Genomic DNA, 23,342 nt, shown 5'->3' on the forward strand with positions numbered 1-23,342 from the left:
TTATGGTTACACTTTTTAACATAGTAGGGTGATTCTCACGAAACCATTGAAACACCACGGCACTAATGATTTTAGCTTTAAAATGTGTAATATAGTAACATTAAAAAGCATCAGAATTAACACAATACTGTGTTCTACCTTGCACAATGTGTGATTTCAACATAAGAATTTATAATTGGAAATTTTATCTCATTTTCTGCTGAAATTCTCATTACCGCAATGTGTCCGGCTGTGTTTGAACATGCGTTATGTTGTAATTTAATAAATTAACACAAAAATATTAAGAAAAAAATAAATGGATGTTTTGCTAGACTACTTTAGATGACAGAAAAAATATTTACTGAATATTCATGTATAATAATAATGAAGAAAAATTAGGAAAGTGATGTGATGTTCTCATCCTCCGCAACACTTTTTGAGAACAGTTTAAGGACACAAACAGAATTTTAATAAAGTTTGATTTTGAGTGACCAAGCACATGGACAAGTTACTTCAAGATGGCTACCAGGTAAGATCATTTTTTTACAGTTAATTTGAAATATTGTCTTGTCAGAATGCTTACACGACATTTTGATTATCATTACCGCAACAGATGCTTATTAAATGTTAATTTAATTAATAGAAGCATAATACTTTGATTTTAAATGCATGTGCAGAATCTCCAAATTATGTTCTTTCAGGTTTGTCATGTCATTTTGAAAATATGTCAGTGTTGATGTGATGTAATGAGATTTTTTAGGACTAATTTTTTAAATTATGTTACAAAAAGTGTTAAATGATAAGTAAAAGTTTTTAAATTAATGTTCCCATTTACTCCACATTTTGTTTTTCAATGTCCGGTGGGAAAAAAAGTAAATTTAAGCAATTTTTACATTTTCATGCTTGACATTTTTAAAACCAAGTTTTCGTGAGAATCACCCAGTACGATTTTGTTCTAATTTTGAACACTATTTAGGACAGGTATGCAGATTGGGACACAACAACATGCAAAGCTTTATGCTTGGGCTCCTTTAGAAAATAAAAAAGCTTAACTAACTTATCGAATTTAATCTTGAGTATAAAACTGTGTGTTGTCATACTGCAAGGCCAAAACAGCAAAACTAACAGCAACTGTGGTTGTAACTCACTGGATCAACAACTCCTCCGATGATTTTTGGCTTTATTTCTCTCCGATATATGAATTTATGAATGCGATTTATGGCCACAGCTGCTGCACTCATACATCTAGCCCTGAAAAACCTTCCCATCATCCCCTTAGGCTCTGAGGTCACCAGCCAGATTTGGGTTAAGTACACAAACATTCAAGAGTATGAGCTATTTGTGTGCAGCCCATCTCATTTCAGTGACACAAATTTGGCTTACATATCCATTGTTTAGGTCTAGTTGTGGATTTCCACATTAAAGAAACAAAAACGGAGAACTCTTGATAAGAACGGACACTTTGAATGGCTTAGCTGTCGACTATATAGTATCAGAGGGATCATGAAAAATATCAAGGGTCGTCTTATTCATCTGGTTTTTGTTTGATGGTTTCGTTCGACACTGTTGTTTAATCTCTTACTACAGTCAAACATCAACGAATACGTTTTTTTCCCTTTCCCTCCTTTTTTCCTCGAGCTGTACAGTATGTAAAAACAACATCGCCATGGTTTCAGTTTACAAATAATGATCAATTAAAGCAAACATAAAACAACAAAACTGTCAGCACAGGCTTGTTTAAGCCTCCGTTTGGCGACATCTACGGTTGTATTGCCATGATGCATTCGTAAATCTTCCACATTTTCACCCTACAGTACTTGAAATCTATTGTTGATGCGTTTGGTCGTTTAAGTGTCATACCCTCATAGGCTGTTGCTGTTGGATGAGGAAACAAGGGCATGTGGGCTGGTATGTCGGAGTGTGATGTGAGTGGAGAGACCCTCTGATAAGCAGCATGTGGAGAAATGATTTCCCATCGGGACCCCTGGGAGCCACCGGAGGTTCGAAGCTCAGCCGATGAACCGTTGACGAAATCCTTTGTTGTTTTCCTGGGCATCGGGGTCTCGGCATGAACAGTCTTCTCGAATATCACATGACGTCGGGAATGGAATCACCTGGTGCAGACAAAATATCAAAGTGGGTTGAGTTTAAGGGAATACGATTATGGTCACATACAGCATTGAACAGTTCGGTCTTCTTTTTATTAATTAAAGAAAATGATGATTTAGATAAACTACAGTGATTTAAATCACACAGCTCACAGCCAATACTGGTTTATAGGAACTTTATAGTAATGAGCTATGATGCGGTACGGCGAAAAGGCTGAAACGTTCGGCGGCAACCAAACGGAAGGCGGAAACCTCTGCTTGAGAGGATTCCAGATAATGCATTTGAGTTTCAGAGCGTCCACTAAACTTTTTCTATAGCATCATTGACAGGGCAGCCAAAGCATTTTTTGGCACTCTCGCCGGTGGTGGTTAGGAATTCAAATGATGTGAATTTTTGTACAATTATTAGAAAAAACAAGAATGAAGCCCCACCCCTAATACCAACGTTACTGGGGTGAAAGCAGATTGTACTAAAACTAAATCAGATTTTACAAATTCATGAATTAGCATCCTTTTAAAATAGTTATGGAATTACTATGCATTTGTGTTTCAAAAATGGTGTAAAAATGTATTTTATTAGTAGATTTTATTATTTTATTTATGTTTTATTTGATGCTTATACAGTTTAGCAGTTAAAGAACAATGGAACATCATTCACCTTACGACCGAGAATATCAGCTAACAACCAGCATAATCATTTTGTGTTAAGTGAACTTATTATTTATGCCAACCAGTAACATTATGCCAATGGCGTAGCGAGGGGGGTGCTATGGGGGCTTAAGCCCCTAATGTTTTCTTAAAAAGTCATGGGGTCGAACCAGGACTTTGAACCAGATTTTTTCCCCAATTGGTTCGTTCCGAACAGAAACAGTATTTTAACGTTTGTGGTTTTCGGTTCAACCCTAAAATTGACGTTCCTGAACCGGTTAGAACAAAAAAATAAAGTTCCCGAACCGGTTAATAACGTTCCATGTCAGCTGTGGGACATACAAATAAGAAGGCTGATCATTAGGACATTCAACTTAAATTATTGGTCTACATAATTTTACTTAAGTCTCTATCTTGTCATCAAACATTAAAAAAGGCTTATTATGTAAGCGACATAACTGTAATTCTGGCATGCCATTTGTTGAGTGCACTTAAACACGGGCACACCCACAGACGGAGGACGAATGCCAAACGGCGCTTTGGGAAGAAGATGCAGTATAAACAGTTGCTCCACATAAAGTGAAAATTACGTTGTTTTTTTAGTGGTTCATTCGCCCAATGTATTTTAATGGACTACAGTATGAGACACAGTAGCGCAACTCTCTCTAAAGTTTATACATCAAGAGTTCTGATCTGTGAAGGGCGGAGTTGGACCGGACACATTCAACCGCATGTGTTCAACTGAAAATTGCTCACTTTAGCGTCTTTTAGCGGTTAAATTGTTTACAATCACTTAAGTGTTAACATTTGCAAGCCTTTGAAACGTGTAAATGGGCAACTTTTACCCTATTTAAATTTGCGTATTATTCCGCGAATCGCATGCGAGCCAAACCGTGGGTCATGATCTGTACGGATCACGGATCAACTGCGATCCGTAACACCACTGATTAGTAAAAAACAAACATCTTGAGATACTTGGTAGCCTACAATATTTATCTCTTATGATTGAGCATTAGCGACTTGGGCTACTTGCTGGTGGCAAGCTTCTCATTTCTCCGATGAGTCAACGATGACCGGAAGTGAACTTCATCGAGTATTGTACAGAAATCTTGTCAAAGAACGGAAAAATAACGGTATTAACCGGTTACCATTATTTTAAATAAACATTTCTGTTCCAGAACATATATATTTTTTTAAGTTTCTGGTTTTGTTTCTGTTCCTTGCAAAACATCAAAAGTTTCTGGTTTTCGGTTTTTTATAGCCTTGGTTCGAACTCAGGGAACACAAATACTGATAAAAATGTATAGCTTGTAATGCACTGTAAGTGGCTTTGAATAAAAACATCTGCCAAATGCATAAATATGAAATATTAAGTTATTAATATTAAATATTATAAGCCCTTGATCTTTTGAGGATTACAAAAATATTTGAGGTTAAACAATTTATATATTTTATTATAATTTTTTCTCATTTGTTTTCCTAGTACACAAAATCTGTCTGTCTGCGTAGATCAGCACTTTACGTGTGATTTTCCTTATGTCGAGTAGCTTAACTGTACAGTATCTGTTCCGGCCTGCAGGTGGCACTGTTGACGACACACAGTCAGTCATTGAAAATCGTATTTCTTCAGGTAAAAAAAAATATTTCCAAATTTTTAATAATTTAAAGTTTATTAATTCCTTCTTAATAACAGCATGCCAATTATTTACAAACGAATGCACATATTTATTAAATGTTTAAACTGTTTAAATAAGCTTTGTATAAAACCATGCCAAATGTGTGAATGTAAACGCATTGTCTGTTACTGTCAATGTGAGCGTAGAGTAAAAAATATGTATAGTTAAAGAAACAAGGGGTCTCTTGTGTAAGGCGAGCCGTGGGGGAGGAGGGGGGATGGCCTCTCTTTGCCCCGTGAAACGCACAGGCTTTTCCTTTCGGTGTCCCCAACCACCGTAGGGGATTTTCCCAACTGTAAATCTAGTCCATTCATGGAGCCCACAAACTCTGGCTGACAACATTCCCTCCACTGCCACACTCCTCATTACAGGCGACCAACACTTCTCCATTTGTTGACTGTGTGCGTGTGTCTTTGAAATGCTTTCGTTGCCCTCGAGCCATTCCTGAATTGTTTCCAGGAAAAACAAACAAAACAGAGCAAAACAAAAATCTTTCGTGGAAAACCTACTGTGCGTCTTTGCGAGGATATTTCAGCACCTACAGGTTAATGTCTAAAAAATATACGAAGGGAGGGTTTGTAAATACGCAACAATGCTTTATACTATGTTAGCATTTCAGACTTTGACAAACTCAAAGCTGACATAAGCTCGACAGAAGTGAGGTTAAGATGTCTGGGGCAGGATTTTGACAGTAAGCTGAGATGTCTGTGCACCTTTCATTTAGCAAACCTTGCAACCACTGAATGTTCTCAAAACATGTGACCTTCTCAATGGTGATGTCATCAGGACAGTCATCAGATGGTCTGTGATTCTTAGTCTCAGTGGAAATATCAGCAGGTAAACAACCACACAAGAAAAAATTTACTGACGTTTTTATTAAAAATGCTTTCATTATTTGGTCACATAGCTGACAGGTTTGCAAAAAAAAAAAAAACGTTTCATCCTACCCTCAGATATGGGTAGGTTTCTTCAAAAACTGAAACATTTTGAGCAAAAAGCTGAGAAAATTCAATTTTTGTGTCAGAATTTTGATATAGATCAGATTCAGAGCGATCCACAAAACATACACAGACATACAGCTGTTTGCCCTAGGGCGATACTTCCGGGTTTAATAAGGTGCAGAAAAGCGCCACCTGGTGTATAAGAGCGGTATTAGGGATTGCCGGAAATACTCGTCATTGGCAGGGAAGCGTTTTCTCTTAATTGACGAACTCGTCAATGGCGGGGAAAGAGTTAAGCCGAAGGTATACTTGGGACATCCGCGTATGTGCGCCGTCCGCATGAGGTATTTTCGTCATCAGGAGGGTCCGCGGTCATCAATGCTGCCCTGACGGCCTGGTAGAGTAATAATTTGAATAAGAAATCATTTGTATTGCGTATAGTGTCGAACGCGGCCATCTGCGTGTAGCCGTAGGGAGTATACTTGGAAAGCCGCGTCCGGCTCACGCACGCACACATCCACGGAAAAAAGGTATACCCCGGCCTTTAAAGGTGCTGTAGAATGTAAAACTGTATTTACCTAGTCATAGATAAACAATATGAGTTCTGTACATGGTAATGACATATCGTGAGCTTTAAACGCGATAGTTTCCTCCTTCTTATGTAAACCCTGTTCATGCAAAAGACCGTTGGGAAATAGTCCAATCTCAAAATAACACCAACTGTGACGTTACAGTCGTGATGACCGCCCCTGTTAAATTACACATTAAATTAAGTTCAATGTTGCTAAAATGCTAAAAACTAAGTTTTTAGCGCTAACTGCTGAGTTAGCGCTATATGCTAGTTAATGCTACATGCTAGCGTAGGGATGCGCGATAAACCGGTAGACATGTAACCGGTAGAAATTTGTCAACTGGAAGAGATTTTGGACTATTGTCTCTATCGAGGTTACGCGCCAACGTCACGCTCCTGTGCGCGTGGTCATGAAAACGTAACGTTTGTACACGTATTTAAGCACCGCAGTTTTAAAACAAGTTATTTAAAGCCATCGAAACACAAACAACAGATCTATATGCGTGCGCTCTTTCTGTGTGTGAGGAGCACGCAAGTCGCGCAACCGCTGCTCATTAAACTCGTGAGCATTTTTGCCGCTTTATTGGCCTTAAATACATATATGCCTCCAAATTCCCGTCTTTGCAATAAACACAACCAGTTAGGGCTTAAGAGAAAGTGAACAGCTAACAGAGAAAACGCATGTGTAACAGTATATTGGATCTGCTCTTAAAGGGGAAGTTACCTAATTTTGCTCCTGTCTGTCACTCATGTTTATCAAACACAATTGAGAGAAAATCTCTCACTGCTCTTGACTAAATCACTTTTCTACCTTAAATAAAATATATATATACATACAAACATAATTATTTATTATCATTCCTTTATCATTGACTGTTTATTTGTTTTTTTATCTTCTTTTTATGCTTGTATAAGGTTTTTGTGAGATTTATGAACATTTCTATGGTATTAAAGATTTTAATAACAGAAAAACCTTATTAAAACATAAAAACTCTACCGTGATACATATCGTTATCATGATATAAAATGAATCCTATCATGATAGAAGATTTTGGTCATATCGTCCACCCCTATGCTAGCATTTAGGCTGAAGTTCTACTATTGACGTTGCAGTTACGTTTTGCAGGTCTATACTGAAAAAAAACCCCCACACACTTACCACTTAGAAACGCCCATTAACAATCTCCAAACAATTGATTATTCCTCAAATTCCGTATCTTTGTCTGATACAGGTTCTATCTTACACTCATAAGATGCAGCGCAATGCGCGACGCAAGTGTCTTTTGCTAGTTTCCACCCTGCGCAATTATAATTTTCACGTTTAGTGCCGCTTGTTTAAATAGCAAATGCATTTGCGCCTCCTTTTGCGACCATGGGCGTTCTGGTCTGAAAACGAGGTGTGTTCAGGCGCATTGTTGGCGCATTGCTATTTTGAGGCAACTAAAATAGACTACGCCATTGACCAACAAAAACCTGGTCTAAAGTCAAAAGTCAATAGCGCAATATGTTTTTTGTTATTTAAAGAGCGCGTTAGTAATATGCGCCTATAAACGGGACAGCAACACAGGTTTGCTTATCACACACATGAATGCGCAGCAGCATAAAACACTTTTAAATATGAAAAATTAAAGGATTAAATGTAAAAGATTATTATTGAGTCTCTTGGGCATAAATTAGGATCGATTATGAGACGTTAGAAGGTGTAAAGAGCTGCATTACCTGTAGCCTGGTAAGCAAATAAATGCTTTGCTTTAAACAAATGCTTATATTTTTATATGTTTTTTTTAAATGCTACCTCACAGATCTACTGTATATGATGACTCTGTACCTGTGAATATGGTGAGATGAGAAACTTTTTAAGTAATGCTTAAAAAACATGTGTTGCTGTCCAAGTGCTGAAACGTGTGGAGAGCTGTTTGTAAATTCTTTATCTCCTGTTTGTTATAAAATAAAGCATTTTTAGAGTACAAACCTTTTCTTACATACTTGTAAATAATTTTTTGATGATATTGGATAGCCATACATTTAAAGCAATTAAAAGCCTGCTTTTTTACTTCCATGACTAAAAGAAAACGGGTTTTAAATAGGGCCGGGACTCGATTAAAAAAAATAATCTAATTAATTAGAGGCTTTGTAATTAATTAATCTAAATTAATCGCATTTTAATCGCATATAAATATTTGACCTGAGAACATTAAAAAGTAATTTTTTTACATGGATTTTTAGTGTACACTCTTAGAAAGGATGTGTTAATTTTTACACATCATTGTGCGGTAAGCTTTTAACACATTATGTGTAATTTTAACACATTATGTGTCATTTTGTGTTGATTTTGTGTTGAAGTATAACACATGTTGTGTTAAAAGTAACACAAAATGTGTTGTTTCAATAATAACACAGAGATGGGTGGATTCCAGGACGACGCAGTTAAGACTAATGTGTTTTTAACACATTCGTTCTAAGAGTGTACCATGAATAATGACTGAATACACAAGCTTAAGCAACAAAATATTGTTTATTTTTGTTCAACCAAGTCGTTGTACCCAGAGTCGGTCTAATGTCCACGCTAGCTGCTGTATGTTTCGCATTGAGATGATACTTGAGGCTCGATGTGCTGCGGTGATATGTGAATTCCTTGTTGCAGCTTACACACAACCATGCTCTTATCGACGCTTACATCCGTTCGTTTTTTATAAAAAAAATTCCCATCCACGGGGCCAACCAAAGCGATCTCATCAGCTTCTTCGTTCATGTTCACTGTGGTTTGTTGTGGTCTGAAGTCATGAACGCTAGTTGGTGCTCCAGTAAAATCGGTCCGCCGAAACTCATCCAATGAGAAATGTTCCGCGGTGCAAAAATAGGTGCGATTAAAATGCGTTAAAAATGTTTAACGCGTTATTTTTGTGTAATTAATTAATCTTAATTAACGCGTTAAAGTCCCGGCCCTAGTTTTAAATGTTTGAATAAAAAAATAACAAGTTCACTACAAGTCAAAAACAACACAATTATTTAACATTAATCTTAAACTGGGGATCTTCTTCCTTCGCTTAGTTTTTCAGTTTACAAAGTCCGTCATCTAAATAGGTATTAGACATAGCGCCAGCGAAACAGGCTTTTAAAGGGGATGAGAGTTGAGACTATCATTGGTTTATTGCACGTTATGCCCAAAATACTCCCATTACTCATTAAAAAAATAGGACCAACCCATTTCGACCAAACGCTCAACGCACAAAAATTTTTCCCGTCGTTAAATTAGCAAAAGTGGATTCGGACACGCCCATTTAGACATTGCGCTGTTCGCTTTAGACAATGCGCTTAGATTGTTAAAATAGGGTCCAAGTGCTGTTTGCACACACACAGAGCTACTAAAATGATCCATTCTGTGAAACAGCCAATCAGAGCAGAGCTCAACATTATTATTCATGACCCTTTCAAATAAGGTAATAATAGACCATTTCATTTTAAAGGCAAATCCCAGGGTTAGACATCTACAACCGCCTTTGGATAATTTTTGCACTCAATACAGTCACATACCTTCTATGGATGTATCAGAGAACAATGTAACATATTATTTAAAATCATTCTTTGGCACTTTTAAATTTTATGTTTAACAACAAATATGAATAAGTTTATGTTTCTGTGGTGCTACATTCGACTAAAACTGTACTCTTTAAACTTATCCTATAGTTAATTCTTGCGTCAAGATCTTCTACAACTACAACAAACTGCGACAATTTTCCAAAATAACTGTTATTTATATTCCTATCCTTTACTTTTGATAACTTCCCACAGGGTTCTGGTTGACATTCAGCAAGCTTTATATTTGGGTTCAATGAAAAATCCAGAGAACTGTGGTTGAGAATTGTTTAGCATCTATTTCCAATTAACACACTTAAAGCATCACCTGGGACCGAATTTACTTCTTTCCCGTTACCTCACTTCCAAACAGTATCATCACCTCAAAACCTGGTCAAGCCCAACAAACGAACAGGGTGCTTTGTGTCAATATTGCTCTTCTGTCTGCTCGCAGCACGTCAGAGATCCAAGCGAGTTTTTCCTAATTGGTTCGTGGGCCTTCAAGGGCAGTAATCCACTATTGATGGCGCATTTGGGGAGGAAAAGACCTTGGCTAACAAAGAGGTCTGACAAACACAAGCAACGTATACTATGACTTATTGGAACATTGGATTGAAAAACACACAGCCCTTCCAAAGAAACAATGCAAACAACCTCATCCCGAGAGCACCAAACAGACGCAGTACAAAGACCGTCACAGAGAGCCTTTCAGTGAGGCCACCGAAGTTTGTGTTTACTGAATCCAATAAACCATCAAATGGGGGAGACTTCAGGAATGAAAATAACACGTCATCACTGTTTGATCCGACATGTTATGTCCAGATCTACGTGACCTTTTTTAGGTCATTTTGCTGGATGACATCACCCTATGATTAAGCCAGGTCAAGCGTTTACTTTAAAAAAAATACCCATACGTTAAAATATTGTAAAAGTCTATTCTTGTAGAGTTACACTGGTGTTAATGGCATTTTAACCATTAAGGGAAGTAAGATGGTGGTCAAAATTACCTACTCGTATGGTTTGGGCAAGGGCCATCTTTTATACCCCTTCGAGGCGAACCTATTCAGAGCAGGTAGTGACAAAGTAAACAACCTCTTAAGTTTACAAGTTCCTACAGGATTTACAAATGAATTGAATAGGTCAGAAGTCTGCTTCCAAATACTGCTTCTAAGGCTTTAACAACAAGTTGTGTATTGTGCCGGGAAATGCGTCATCGTACACGCCAGCCTTTTTTTGTTTCTGGCACCACGCAATGGTCGAGAGATCCAGCGTGCTTCCAGGGTTCGCTGTTGTAATTTTGGAGAAGTAACTTCATTCCTGCTCTGTCAAAAGAGAACCTCACTTTTCTGGCAGCCAGGAAAACTTGCTCAAGGAAAAAGCAATGAAGGATCAAGCGAAAGAGGACAGAGGATGACAAGTTCATTAAAAAAAGAGCAGTACACAAGCCGTCGTGCAGCTACGAACCTTTACCACTGAAAATAAAATATGTGCGTTTGTGTCGAAGCGATGTGAACGTTCATATGGAAATACTATATGCTACCATTTGTTGCCATGGATTTGGGAAAACAAAACAAAACGCTTCATCTACAATGCCTACAATGCATTGTGGGTAGTGTGGGGTGCCCTTCAAAGTTTCCTCTCTAAGGACATAATTATTACAACACAAGATGTATTACCCTGCCGAATGATATGAATCTATGATAATAATGGTAATTATACAGTTTTTGGTTAAAAATGAGCAAACTCATTCCTTTAGTGACCGAGTGAAACCATGTTTCTGGCTCGCTCAGATTCGCTACGATAAGCTGACAATGAAGATATTTTGAGCTGTCGGGTTAGATTTAGCAAGAAATTTCAAGTTTATGTCATTCGTCCTTGTGTGTTTACGTCATGTCTGCGAGGAAAGAAAAGATTTAGTTACTACAGTATATCACGTGTGTGACTGCTGCTGGAGAAGCAACAATATTTTTCTATCAGGGGATGTTGATGAAGCTTTGACTGCAACACATTGTCATACTATACCACTCAAGGGCTTATTTAGTTTTTTCTCCACGTTTCAATTTTAACAGTTTAAACAATTTAAAGCTCACGTAACACACGCTGTTTCTGCATTTCTGATATTAATCTGGAGTACCTATAGAGTAGTATGACATCCTTTATATCTCTGAAGAGTCTTTAGTTTAATCAGATTTATAAAAGAAAGATTAGCTTTACCGAATCTTTCCGATAACGTACGAAAAAATGAAGAAGGAGGAGTTATAACACGGGAGGAGCGAGTACGAGTCATGCAACACTATACAACACTTTTTTAACTTATGATTCACTACATGTTCGTGTCATTTATATAATATACACGCGCCTATTTCCAACACAAGACAGAAGGTCTTACTTACCACGTGTAACTCGTCATGACCCGGTTCAGAAAATCCACCGCATCAAACACACACGCAAAACTCCGCTGCTAATCCGGATAATAAACTATATCCATTGTTTCCATGAGGCTGGATGTCTTCTCCTTACATCCAAAAACACACTTCTTGTTGTGCCATTGTTGACTCTTGATATTAAACAAAGCTGAGTGGAGTGATAAGCTGTTAGCAAGCTCTAGCGTCTCCCGCTGACTGACGGCTGGGCGGGGTTTTCCGGGGGAAGTTTGAAGCCCATATAAAGAAGTGATACGTATCGAAAACCCCTGAAACGTCAGTTAGAACCGTAATCGAAAAAAATTAGCCGAAACTTGTACGAACCCTGGCGAAGTGCATTCGGCACAGAAATACTCTGAAACACGCCCAACTGCATTTTTGACACTTTGCCTACGTTTATCATGAGGAAACAACTCTATAACTGTGTTAATAAGTCAGAATGCTTGAAATACCATTAAACCCCCCCTTTAATAATACATCTAAAATCTAAGTACTGCAAAGTTTTAAATGTACACTTTTTATATGTAATATAATATGTTATATTTGATGCTATGAATCCAAATCGGATTATTGCATTTATCATGCAACCATCTTTCTATTAAAACTTTTCTGCCAACAAAACTATATTGCATAGAAAATTTAAATATTATATTTCTTTAAATTGTATATATCTGCATATAATTTTCCTGCTTAAAATGTATATTTTAAAGACTAAAATAGTATGTTTTATCTGTTTTGTATGTATAGTTTTATTGTGGGGATGTTATTTTAATATTGCATAGGATCATTTTAAATTTATATTAATATATAAATAATATAACATGGACCACAAAACCAGTCTTAAAGGGGACATTTCACAAGAAGTTTTTAAGATGTCAAGTACATTTTTGGTGTCCCCAGAGTACATATGTGAAGTTATAGCACTAAATACCATATAGATAATTTATTATAGCATGTTAAAATTGCCACTTCGTAGGTCTGAGAAAAAATGTGCCGTTTTTTTGTGTGTCCTTTAAAATGCAAATGAACTGATCTCTGCACTAAATGGCAGTGCCGTGGTTGGACAGTGCCGATTAAGGGGCGGTATTATCCCCTTCTGACATCACAAGGGGAGCCAAATTACAATTACCTATTTTTTCATAAACTTGCATTGAATGGTTAACCAAAACTTAGGTACTGGGTTGTCATTTTTCACATTTTCTAGATTGATAGCAGCACTGGGGACCCAATTATAGCACTTAAACATGGAAAAAGTCAGATTTTCGTGGCATGTCCCCTTTAAGTCGCAAAGGTATATAAATATTTGTAGCAGTAGCCAACAATTCATTGTATGGGCCAAAATTATAAATTTTTTAATGCAAAAAATCCTATTTGTGAAAATATTTTGTCAATTTTCTACCGTAAATATATCAAAATAGATTTATGATTGTAAGATGTTTTGACAAAGACTTTTGGACAAGTTTAAAGGGAATTTTCTCAATATTTTTTAAGAACATTTTTTGCACCCTTAGATACCAGCTTTTCAAATAGTTGTATTTCAGCCAAATATTGTCCTGTCCCAACAAACATAAATCAACGGAAAGTTTATTTATTCAGCTTTTAGATGATGCACAAATCTTTATTTTAAAACTTTGAATTTATGGTTTTGTGGTCAAGGGGCACATCCATGAAACTCATATCAGCCATACCACAATTTTAACTTCTTAAATTTGCGCTATTGGGAAAGTCTTTATAAATAAAATAAATACTGTAGCATATACAATAGTATACTGTACACTGTTTTCAAAAACTGTGTAAAATATTAAAAAGTAACATATAAAAGTTACTGTTAAGTTTAATGTTTAACAACAAAGTTTAATTGAAATGTTTCTGTGTTGTGCACACATTCAAGAAAGTATTTAGCTGAATAAAACTAACAGTGACATTTCATCATTCACTTGCTGCAAAATGTAACAGACAGCCAGCAGTGATCAGTTCCTGTATCACCCTGAAGGGATTTATCTATTTGAAGTCTAGATAAATCCCGATGACACACAGCCCTCTCACATGCCATCACATTGCTTAGTTGGTCTGTTGCATGTGCAGCTCGGACATTCATGTAACCCTGCTGTGCGCATCAGAAGGTTTTTACGAAGGCAGATGAAGGTGGGTGATCGTGCTATTGACGTCTCTCCTTTTGAACCGAGCTCTGGCGCAATTTCCGATCACACTGCACGTTTCGCGTCTGAGCCCAAGTAAACGGCAAGCTGGCCAGGGCGATTAACCTAGTGATCACACTAGTCAAACGAACCAGGCTTTGGGGGTCAAACGTGCCTATGCGCAGTTTGGTTTGCATAGTATGTGTGCCCAAAGTCATGACACATTCAAGCAAGTTTTATATTTGCAGTAGGCGATATATCCGATATTTGGATTGGCATCGGCCGATTAATCTTTTCAATCAGACATTACAATTTTCTGTTACTTCAATTTGTTGTTTGTAATGAAAAGTAGGGCTGTAACGATTAATTGTGCAAATGCGCGTTTTCTCAATGAATGAATTTTAATGAATTATGGGGAAATCCTGGCACATCCCAAAGCTAGGGGGCGTTCTCGTGCAGAAACTACAATAAAGCATTACAAATGCTATTCTAGGAAATGTCTACAGGAATATTTAAATTCTTTAAATTGTATCAGGTATTTTCATGATAATAAAGAATATTTTGAATGATTTCGTTTGACGAGTGTTGCTTTTTTAAATGCACGTTATAAACGACTCTGACTCATAATGATTTTAGAGTGATAAGGACTTCCTACAAATGGCGTAGTACACGCACAAGCTGTGCATGAAATACAGAATCGCAGCCTTGCGATTTAGAATCTATTTCAGTAGGGCTGCACGGTAAATCGCATGTGTTTGTCAGGCGCATCTCGTCAGTAATGCTGGTTCCTTGAGATGTGCGTAATATCGCATGTGATTTATCGTGCAGCCCTAGATTTCAGACAGGCATTTTTAATGGGGCACACGATTAATCATTACATCCCTAATAAAAAGACACTCAGATGTAAAGTCAAAGTCTGACAGACAGTAAAATGACCAACAATTATTCACTTTTTATCATGAAATTATGTTGTGTTCAAACCGTAAAATGTTATACCCTTTTAAAGTACTGAAAACATGACATACAAGACATAACTAATGGAGATCTATAAATATTATGCATAACAAATGTTTATTTCGTTTCACCAATTTTCTGTTGATCTCTCATGTACTGTAATTATTAGGGATGTCCCGATCCCACTTTTTCATTTCCGATCCGATACCAGAATTCCGTATATGAGCCCGATACCGATATCTGCCCGATACTATTGTAATTAAATGTGTATAGTGTTTTCTGCTACATCTAGTATCATTTACATGTTAAAATCATTTAAAATGATTTACAAGTTACAGGAAACATTAGTAAATATTAATCATTAGACAGTGGCCGCGTTTACATGCACCCTAATAATGCGATTATAATGGGATTTTGTCAATACTGCGATTATACTTTACCTCATGTGAACGCAATAATTCGATAAAAATAATGCGATTAAGCTCATAATCGCAGTAAGTATAGTCGCATTAAAAGAGGTGGCGGACGCCGTTTATAATCGCAGTATGCGTCCATGTAAATTCTTTAATCGCATTTATACCGCAACTAATTAAGTGCACGTGTGTTTTAGTCACGCACCTTAAGCACAAATTCGTTTTAAACTTGACATTAGGAAGTTTTACATGAATTCTGCCAACACGACTCGCTGTCAGCAGTCTGCCTTCATTCAGAAACAGCTCAAATAACACGACAGCAGTGTGTAAAAGCTTTAAGGGACATTATAACAATAATTATAACGATAAATATATTAGTGACCACATCATAATCATAACTTCTAATTCGCTCAACCAGCACGGCATTACCTATTGGATATTTCTTGTAATAAAAACTTTTTTGCAATTGTTTACATGTCACTGAATGTATGCTGTTGTTGCATTTACACAGCGGGAAACCAGCAGATGTGCTCAACTCGCTGCGTTTCACGTAACTGAACAATGAATGTAGTAGTGTGTAATAATATCTTACCTTTTGGCGTAGCTAGTGTGGTAGAAAAATTTCACAGCAACAACTGCATCAGCTCTGGATACCTGAGGTAATTTTATGTTATAACCTCAGCAATGAATGAGCTTTCTACTGCATTTTAAGTGCGCGTGCACTTCAAGTTCAAATAGATTTGATTGGCTGTCAATTGTTAATCGCTCATCATGTGCCAAAATCGCTATCGTTATAGTTGTTGTGTGAGCTCTGCTATTATCTTTAATATAAAACGATTTTTAAAACTATATTTTTATATCATGTGAACGCCCTTTACAGGCACTTTCATATTTATATCTTCATCACGGCACCGGATAATGAATCTATAACAACGTGTTTGTCATTTAACGTAAGTAAATTAAAACAGTGGACAATATGTGAGTTCATCATTTGTGCTCTGCATTGGGCTATGTGTGAATAATCCGAACATAAAAACTGCATGTAAACCGGAGTGAAGAGGTTAGCTCCAGTCATGTAAACATCTTACTGCGATTAAGACCTTACTCGCATTATTGGAAATAATCGCATTAATGGTGTGCATGTAAACGTGGTCAGTGTTTAGGAGAACATAGGTACGTTTGATCAATTAAGTATGCTAAATATTTATTCTAATTCTAAATTCTAATATAATTGCGTAAAACTGTCATAGTAAAAAAGCTTTAGTGTGCAGATGGTTATTTTGGGAATTATGGGCTTGACTGGACTTTTTATGCACATTCCGGGTTCAGAATTGATGCGCCTAAGTCATATACTGGGCTTTCTGGGGGCAAAATTGATGCTCTTGAATCATCCTCCCATGGGAATCCTCGCACCGCAATGGAAAGTTCATAACTGTTAAAACACAAAGAGAAAAGATGCATCGTGTGCTCAGCACATAGTGAATTGCATCCATCCGACGGCTTACTGAGACTTTATAAAATCAGATCTTTAAAATAGCCTACAGTTATCTTGTGTTTGCGTGTGTGAATGATGCGTTTCATCCGTCCGCTTCACCAGTGGATTAACTCAGTTTGCGAGTAAGTTACAGTGTTTCTGTAAACATAGAGATCATTAAATGTCCGTTTGTTCCTTCACATGAAGCTATTGAGTGTATTAAAAGACTTTACATATAGTGCATAAAACGTTTATGGTGATTTTATAATACGTTGTCCTTTTAATAGCTTGTCAGTAACAACCACGGCTAACGCACATATAATGGAATTGGATCGGTCATGTTGTCGGTCCTCGATCCAATGTCCGATCCAGCCAAAAAGCCCGGATCGGACCCGATACCGATCCAGCATATCTGATCGGGACATCCCTAGTAATTATATTTGTGTTATATCAGCCTCATATTGGCCCGTCGGCCACTTCTTTCTTAATATCGGTATCAGCATCAGCCATTTAAAAAACCCATATTGGTAAACCACTAATCATTTGTACTTAAAATCTCATATACTATATTAACTCATTCCCTGCAATTGACGAGTTATCTTGTCAATTAAAGCAACACTATGTCGTTTTTTTACCTTTAAATAATGTCTCTACAATTATTTCAGTGATAGAACAACTTTTAACTGGACAAATTGTACTGTTGCTGCAACCTGAGCAGCCTCCTAGCTGCTACAAGCACACTCTGAAAGTGGCGGTGGAGGGTAGAGCACACAGCCCCGCCCCTCCCCCTGCCTGCAGAAGAGTGTCTGATACCAGGCACTGTTGCGCTTTTCAACCACATGGGGGAGCTGTAAGTCATTTTTACATGGAAACTATATAGTGTTGCTTTAAGATAAAACATTTTTATGAAAAAACGTGTTCCTTATGAGTTTTTATGGTAATCTGTAATACCAAAATTATCCAATAGATGGCACTCTTACCCAATTTATTAAAAAACTAAATTCCAAAAAAAAAAAAATTATTTTACACTCCTTGTATGTTTTGACAATCGTTCTGAATCTGATCTCTAACTAAATTCCTTCACAAAAATGCAATTATTTCAGCTTTTTGCTAAAAAATGTTTAAGCGTTCATAAACAGAAAAAATATAGATACGATGATTTTTTTCCCGTTTTGTGTTTTTGTTTGTTTATTGTTTGTTTGAAAGCAGAGGGTCTGTTCTTTCATTTGATATTTTTGTATGTTTATATATTTTTAGAATTTTTTTTCCTGGAAGGCATTTTTTTCCCGGTGGGCAACTTAAAAAAAGGCTGGCGGAAATGAGTTAATTATGCATTATTTATATTTAACTTATTTGCAAATATTAAATTGTAAGTAACTGGATGAGGCTGTGTCATTAATTTCAGCTGATTGTTATCTGGCATAACAAACCTTGGAGTTTCGCTACTGGACAATCAGAATCAAACATTCCAGAGTGCCGTATAATACATAACAATACAATCTACGTAAGTAAATGTATTTTTTTCGCTACTTTAGCAAGTGTCGTCACTAATTCGTTAATGATTATTTAATAAATAAATAAATGACTTACCTTTTTAGTTTTAACAGTAGAGTGACAGCAGTCTCCACCATCATAGTTGCAGAACGCTCGGTTGTTTATGGCATCGCAGTAATTATCACCCATGAAAGGCTGAAGGGAAAAAACCACAACATATGAACCTAGACAACTTCCTTTCTCAACAATAATACAATGTTACATACTGTAAATAAAATCTTTATGGTCACAAGATTTGGCTCGATGCCAAATAATATTATGTTTCCACCATAAACCACCATCCATCCCTGAATTAATATAAACCTGTCTATAAAGAGACAGCTATTCACACTCGCATACATCCACAACGGTGTAAAAATAGACGCACAGACTTGAGTCTGTTGCAATTATGTTGCCCTGGAAAAATTGAGCTAGTATTCCCGGGCTTGTGGATGGAGGAGACTGCTTTTAATGGGGAAACCAAAGCCCTATTAAACTTCTATGTGTCTCCCTTAGGAGTTACTACACATTTCCATCTTGACAGGCACAAAAGGTTGCACAACACACCTGTGACCTTTTCCAGTTTGAAATCATCTCTCTGCCCCGACCCAAATGCTTTCAGAGGGCTGCTAATTACCACCCATCGAAACTGGGTCAGGATGAGGTGGGTTCGAAAGTCTGCCATTCTAACCCACATAAAAATGAACTGGTCACCTCGCTCACATAACGCTGAGGCCACTTATGAATGAAAGTGAGGTGCGAATTCATTGTTTAAGGGACAGTTCAATCAAAAATAAAAGTACTGAAAAATAAAATAAGGTTTGAATCAATATTTTTGAGTTAAGACAACTTCTCGTGGAAATTAAGTTTAACCAACAAATTACTGTGTATTGAGTATTGAGTATGAATATTTTTAATGCTAAAAGATCTGTAGTAGTAACAGATCCTTATTTTTGGAGTGCAAAAAATATTATTCTGTTATTGTCACACATGCTTATTTAGTTTCAAAGTGGTATTTTTGTCTTTTTGATGTTGGACACTAAATCCTCAGCCTATTTCATATAATAAAAGTGATGTGACATTTATTCAGTGTCTGGATAATTAATTCAATGAGTTGACTGGAGAACTGAATCAGTCTGATTTTGTAAAAGAATCATTCAGATCAGTTCTGTGAACTGAATCAATTGATTCACTTAAAAGATCAGACTCAAACAAATTCTTCATTCATAGATCGGAGTTCCCTACTTCTCTTATTAAAGGAATAGTCAATTTTCTTAAAAAAAAAAAAAAACAATCCAGATCATTTACTCACCACCATGTCATCCAAAATGTTGATATCTTTCTCTGTTCAGTCGAGAAGAAATTGTTTTTTGAGGAAAACATTGCAGGATTTTTCTCATTTTAATGGACTTATAGAGCCCAACACCTAATACCCAACTCAACACTTAACAGTTTTTTTCAACAGAGTTTCAAAGGACTATAAACAATCCCAAACGAGGGATAAGGGTCTTATCTAGTGAAACGATTGTCATTTTTGACAATAAAAATAAAAAATATACACGTTTAAACCACAATTTCTCGTCTAGGTCCGGTCCTGAAAGCGCCAGCAACCTCACGCAATACGTCATGACGTCAAGAGGTCACAGAGGACGAACGCGAAACTCCGCCCCAGTATTTACAAGTGTGGAGAAAGTGGACCGTTCCCATGTTGTTGTATGTCAAATGATACTAATAATGTCTTTGTGTCAGTTTATTGTTTAAAATGGTCCGCAAATGTGCGTTTCATATATGTAACACGTGACCTCCCTACGTCACTATGCATTTACGTGAGGTTGCGCTGGACCGGACCTAGACGAAAGTTTGTGATTTAAAACTGCATATTTTTTCTTTTTCTTGTCAAAAATGACAATCGTTTTGCTAGATAAGACCCTTATGCCTCGTTTGGGATCATTTAGAGTTCTTTGAAACTCCGTTGAAAAAACTGTTAAGTGTTGAGTTAAGTATTAAGTGTTGGGGTCCATTAAAGTCCATTAAAATGAGAAAAATCCTGCAGTGTTTTCCTCAAAAACATAATTTCTTCTCGACTAAACAGAGAAAGACATCAACATTTTGGATGACATGGTGGTGAGTAAATTATCTGGATTTTTTTTTTAAGAAAATTGACTATTCCTTTAACATTCCAAGAACAGCTAGGCCAGATGTCCAATCGAATAAGGGGCCGTTCACACGTGTTTTCCACGCATATTAGGCGCGTAGGTTTTTGTCACTGCGGTCTGAAAAGTTTAGATATTTTTAATTCGATGCGGTGCGGACGTGCCTGGAAAAAACGAGCGTGTCACACCTCATGCGCGTCGCACCCGCGCCGCTTTCATTATGAGCGTACTGCACACCTACATTTGGAATAAAGAACCTGAGCGCGCAAAAGTCGCGATATGTAAACAGCCCCTTATACAACATTTTAGTACAGCAGTAGACATATGGACTGCCTATAGTTTTAAGCCTACCTTTACTTACATTATATGAAAATCAAATGCAAGGATTTGTTTTCATAATAAAACCATCAGGAATATGATTGTTTTTCAGATTACACTAAAGAGCACTTTCAGTGTAGTCATGAAGTGTTTTGGGTTAGAAATGCAAGAACCACATGTTCTTCTACAAAACAAAGATGATCGAAGAGCAAAACACCGAAAAATGTTGGTTCAGTCTTTTCTTTGGCAAACATGCAGTACATTGTCTTCAATAAATATTTTATGCTAACTTTAGCACATTCCCCAAAGAAGACACAGTCACTGTTTTCTATTCTACCTCAGTAATTTGAGGACGGCTGGAATGTGATATTCTCTAGATGAGGTTTCCAGGTTCCTCAAAAACGCAAAAGAAAACAAATTATCCTTAAAAACAAAACAAAGGTTGTAACAAATCCCACTTGTCTGCTTTTGTTGGCCTTGTTAAACCTGACTCAGATCGGGCTAGACTGATCCGTAAAGCAAAAGAGAGGAAGACACCAAGCGCAGCGTGTTTGTTTATGTACCAGACTTCAAAGAGCGGGAGAAGATGGCAGGAACAACTGTTCAAGGTCAGGTTCCAAAGAAAAAACCTCATCTGCCAGACCTCCATGACTGCTTTGAGCTTAAAGCTATGACTGAGAGATTAACTTGGAAATACTATTGTGATAAAAATGCGACAGAAATTGGGATAATAAGTGAAAACAAAACAAAGATATCTAGCTGAGAACAGAATAAGGGGCCAGTCACACCAAAAGCGTTTATGGCAGCCGCAGGCGCCCTTTTTGAACGACATTCCATGGGCAGGGCGCGTTTGCGCGCTGTTTATGCGCGCCGAGCGCCCTGCGGTTTTTTGCCGCCTGCCGCGCACGCGTTTTTGAAGGAGCGCTGGAAGAGAGCGGAGAAGCGCCCGACGTCATTCGCGTCTTTGCATTGTCCAATCGAATGAGGGGAGAGGCGGGCCTTACGTTGTGGCGAGGGAAGTTTACAGTTGCTTTGAAGAACCGGACTCCACTCCCTCACTGTCTCCTGCCTGTTTATGCACCTCTCAACCTCAAACAAGGTCAGAGCAAGCGTCCTCTTTTTAAAGTTTCTGCTAATATGACAGTTAACAGCAAAAGAGCGCTCACGCTTCAATATTTGATTGACAAGACAGCTGACTCGGTGGTTGCTTAGCAATATGAAAAGCCGCGTCGCACTGCTCTTTTTTTAAAAAAGGCAGTGCGTCGCGCCTTGCGTTTGCAAGCGTTTAAAGCGCTTTTGGTGTGACTGGCCCCTAAGAGAGGTTGGTCTTACCTCGCATCCCTTGATGCAATGAAGAGACTCGGGGTTAGGGTACCATTTTAGTCCCATGGTGCATATGATATTCTGTAGGACAGAGATAACAAAAAGTTAGGTTGAGAATCAATCTGTTACCATATGTGATCATTTTTTTGTCATTACCGTTTTCTAAATAAAATCATCCTTTCAGTGAAAATATAACCTTGATATCTTTAATGTTGACTAAGTAAGATTGAAATCAATGAGTGAAATGAAACTTTGTTGCTTTTAATCTAATCACTACACTTTGAGACTTTAGACTGGTTTTCACATACAGGGTCACAAATAGTGAATCTTATAATGTCCATTGTTCTGACGAAGTCTGTTCCCGCTATGTGTTTCTTATAGCGTTTTCATCACATTGCGTTTATGATTTATTTAGAACTATTAAAGATTTGAATGAGTTATACTGAACAAGCTATAATATCACCATTTATTAAATATTTCATAATTTTTCAGTTTTCTATTACTACTACTTTTAATCTTATATCTTAGCCTATGTCTTTTTCCTGTTGGTTCTAAAATGATTATGTTTACATACTTAATAAATATAGCACACACACACACACACACACACACATGATGTAAAGTGTTATTAATATATAAACAGGCCTATGCATATTAATTTGTATGTAAACATAATCGTTTTATAATGGTTTAATTTATTAAAAAATAAACGTAACGTGATGAAAACGCAGCCCAGTCTCACGGAGTTGCACGAAGTGTAAAAATCGTGCAATACATACGCCAAATTCCACTTTGGCGTGCATATGATACGCCAGTCCTTCCCATTCACTTAAACTTTGCACCTTTTTTTGTCGTTTTATTTATTGGTTTCTCAATTTTTTTGCTTTTTTTACCATTTTCGCTTGGGTTTAGGGTTAGAACAACTTTTTGTTATATAAAAATGACATCCTAACCCAAACCCCAACTCCAAGCGACCATGGCTTAAATATGGACAAAAACATGGAGAAACCTGTATATTAAATAACCTCATTAAGCAAATCTAAAATCTAACCCTAAACCCAAGGGAAAATGGTTTAAAAAACAGAAAAAAAGAGAAACCAATAAATAAAACGAC

At 37.0% G+C, this 23,342-nt stretch overlaps 1 protein-coding gene across 2 annotated transcripts in view; it reads right to left on the reverse strand.

Annotated features, from left to right (window-relative positions):
- Window positions 1-489: 489 nt before the first annotated feature.
- Window positions 490-23,342, reverse strand: part of pappab (pregnancy-associated plasma protein A, pappalysin 1b) — a 127,587-nt gene continuing 104,734 nt past the window's right edge. For both annotated transcript variants that reach the window (XM_055200624.2, XM_055200623.2), the window contains exons 20-22: window positions 22,238-22,309; window positions 18,492-18,590; window positions 490-2,093 (exon numbers count right to left, since the gene is read on the reverse strand). In XM_055200624.2, coding sequence (XP_055056599.2) covers window positions 1,989-2,093; window positions 18,492-18,590; window positions 22,238-22,309 — 276 coding nt within the window. In that variant the 3' untranslated portion in view covers window positions 490-1,988. The remainder of the gene's footprint in view (window positions 2,094-18,491; window positions 18,591-22,237; window positions 22,310-23,342) is intronic.

The sequence above is a fragment of the Misgurnus anguillicaudatus genome, chromosome 22 (genome assembly GCF_027580225.2).
Source record: "Misgurnus anguillicaudatus chromosome 22, ASM2758022v2, whole genome shotgun sequence".
NCBI lineage: Eukaryota > Metazoa > Chordata > Actinopteri > Cypriniformes > Cobitidae > Misgurnus > Misgurnus anguillicaudatus.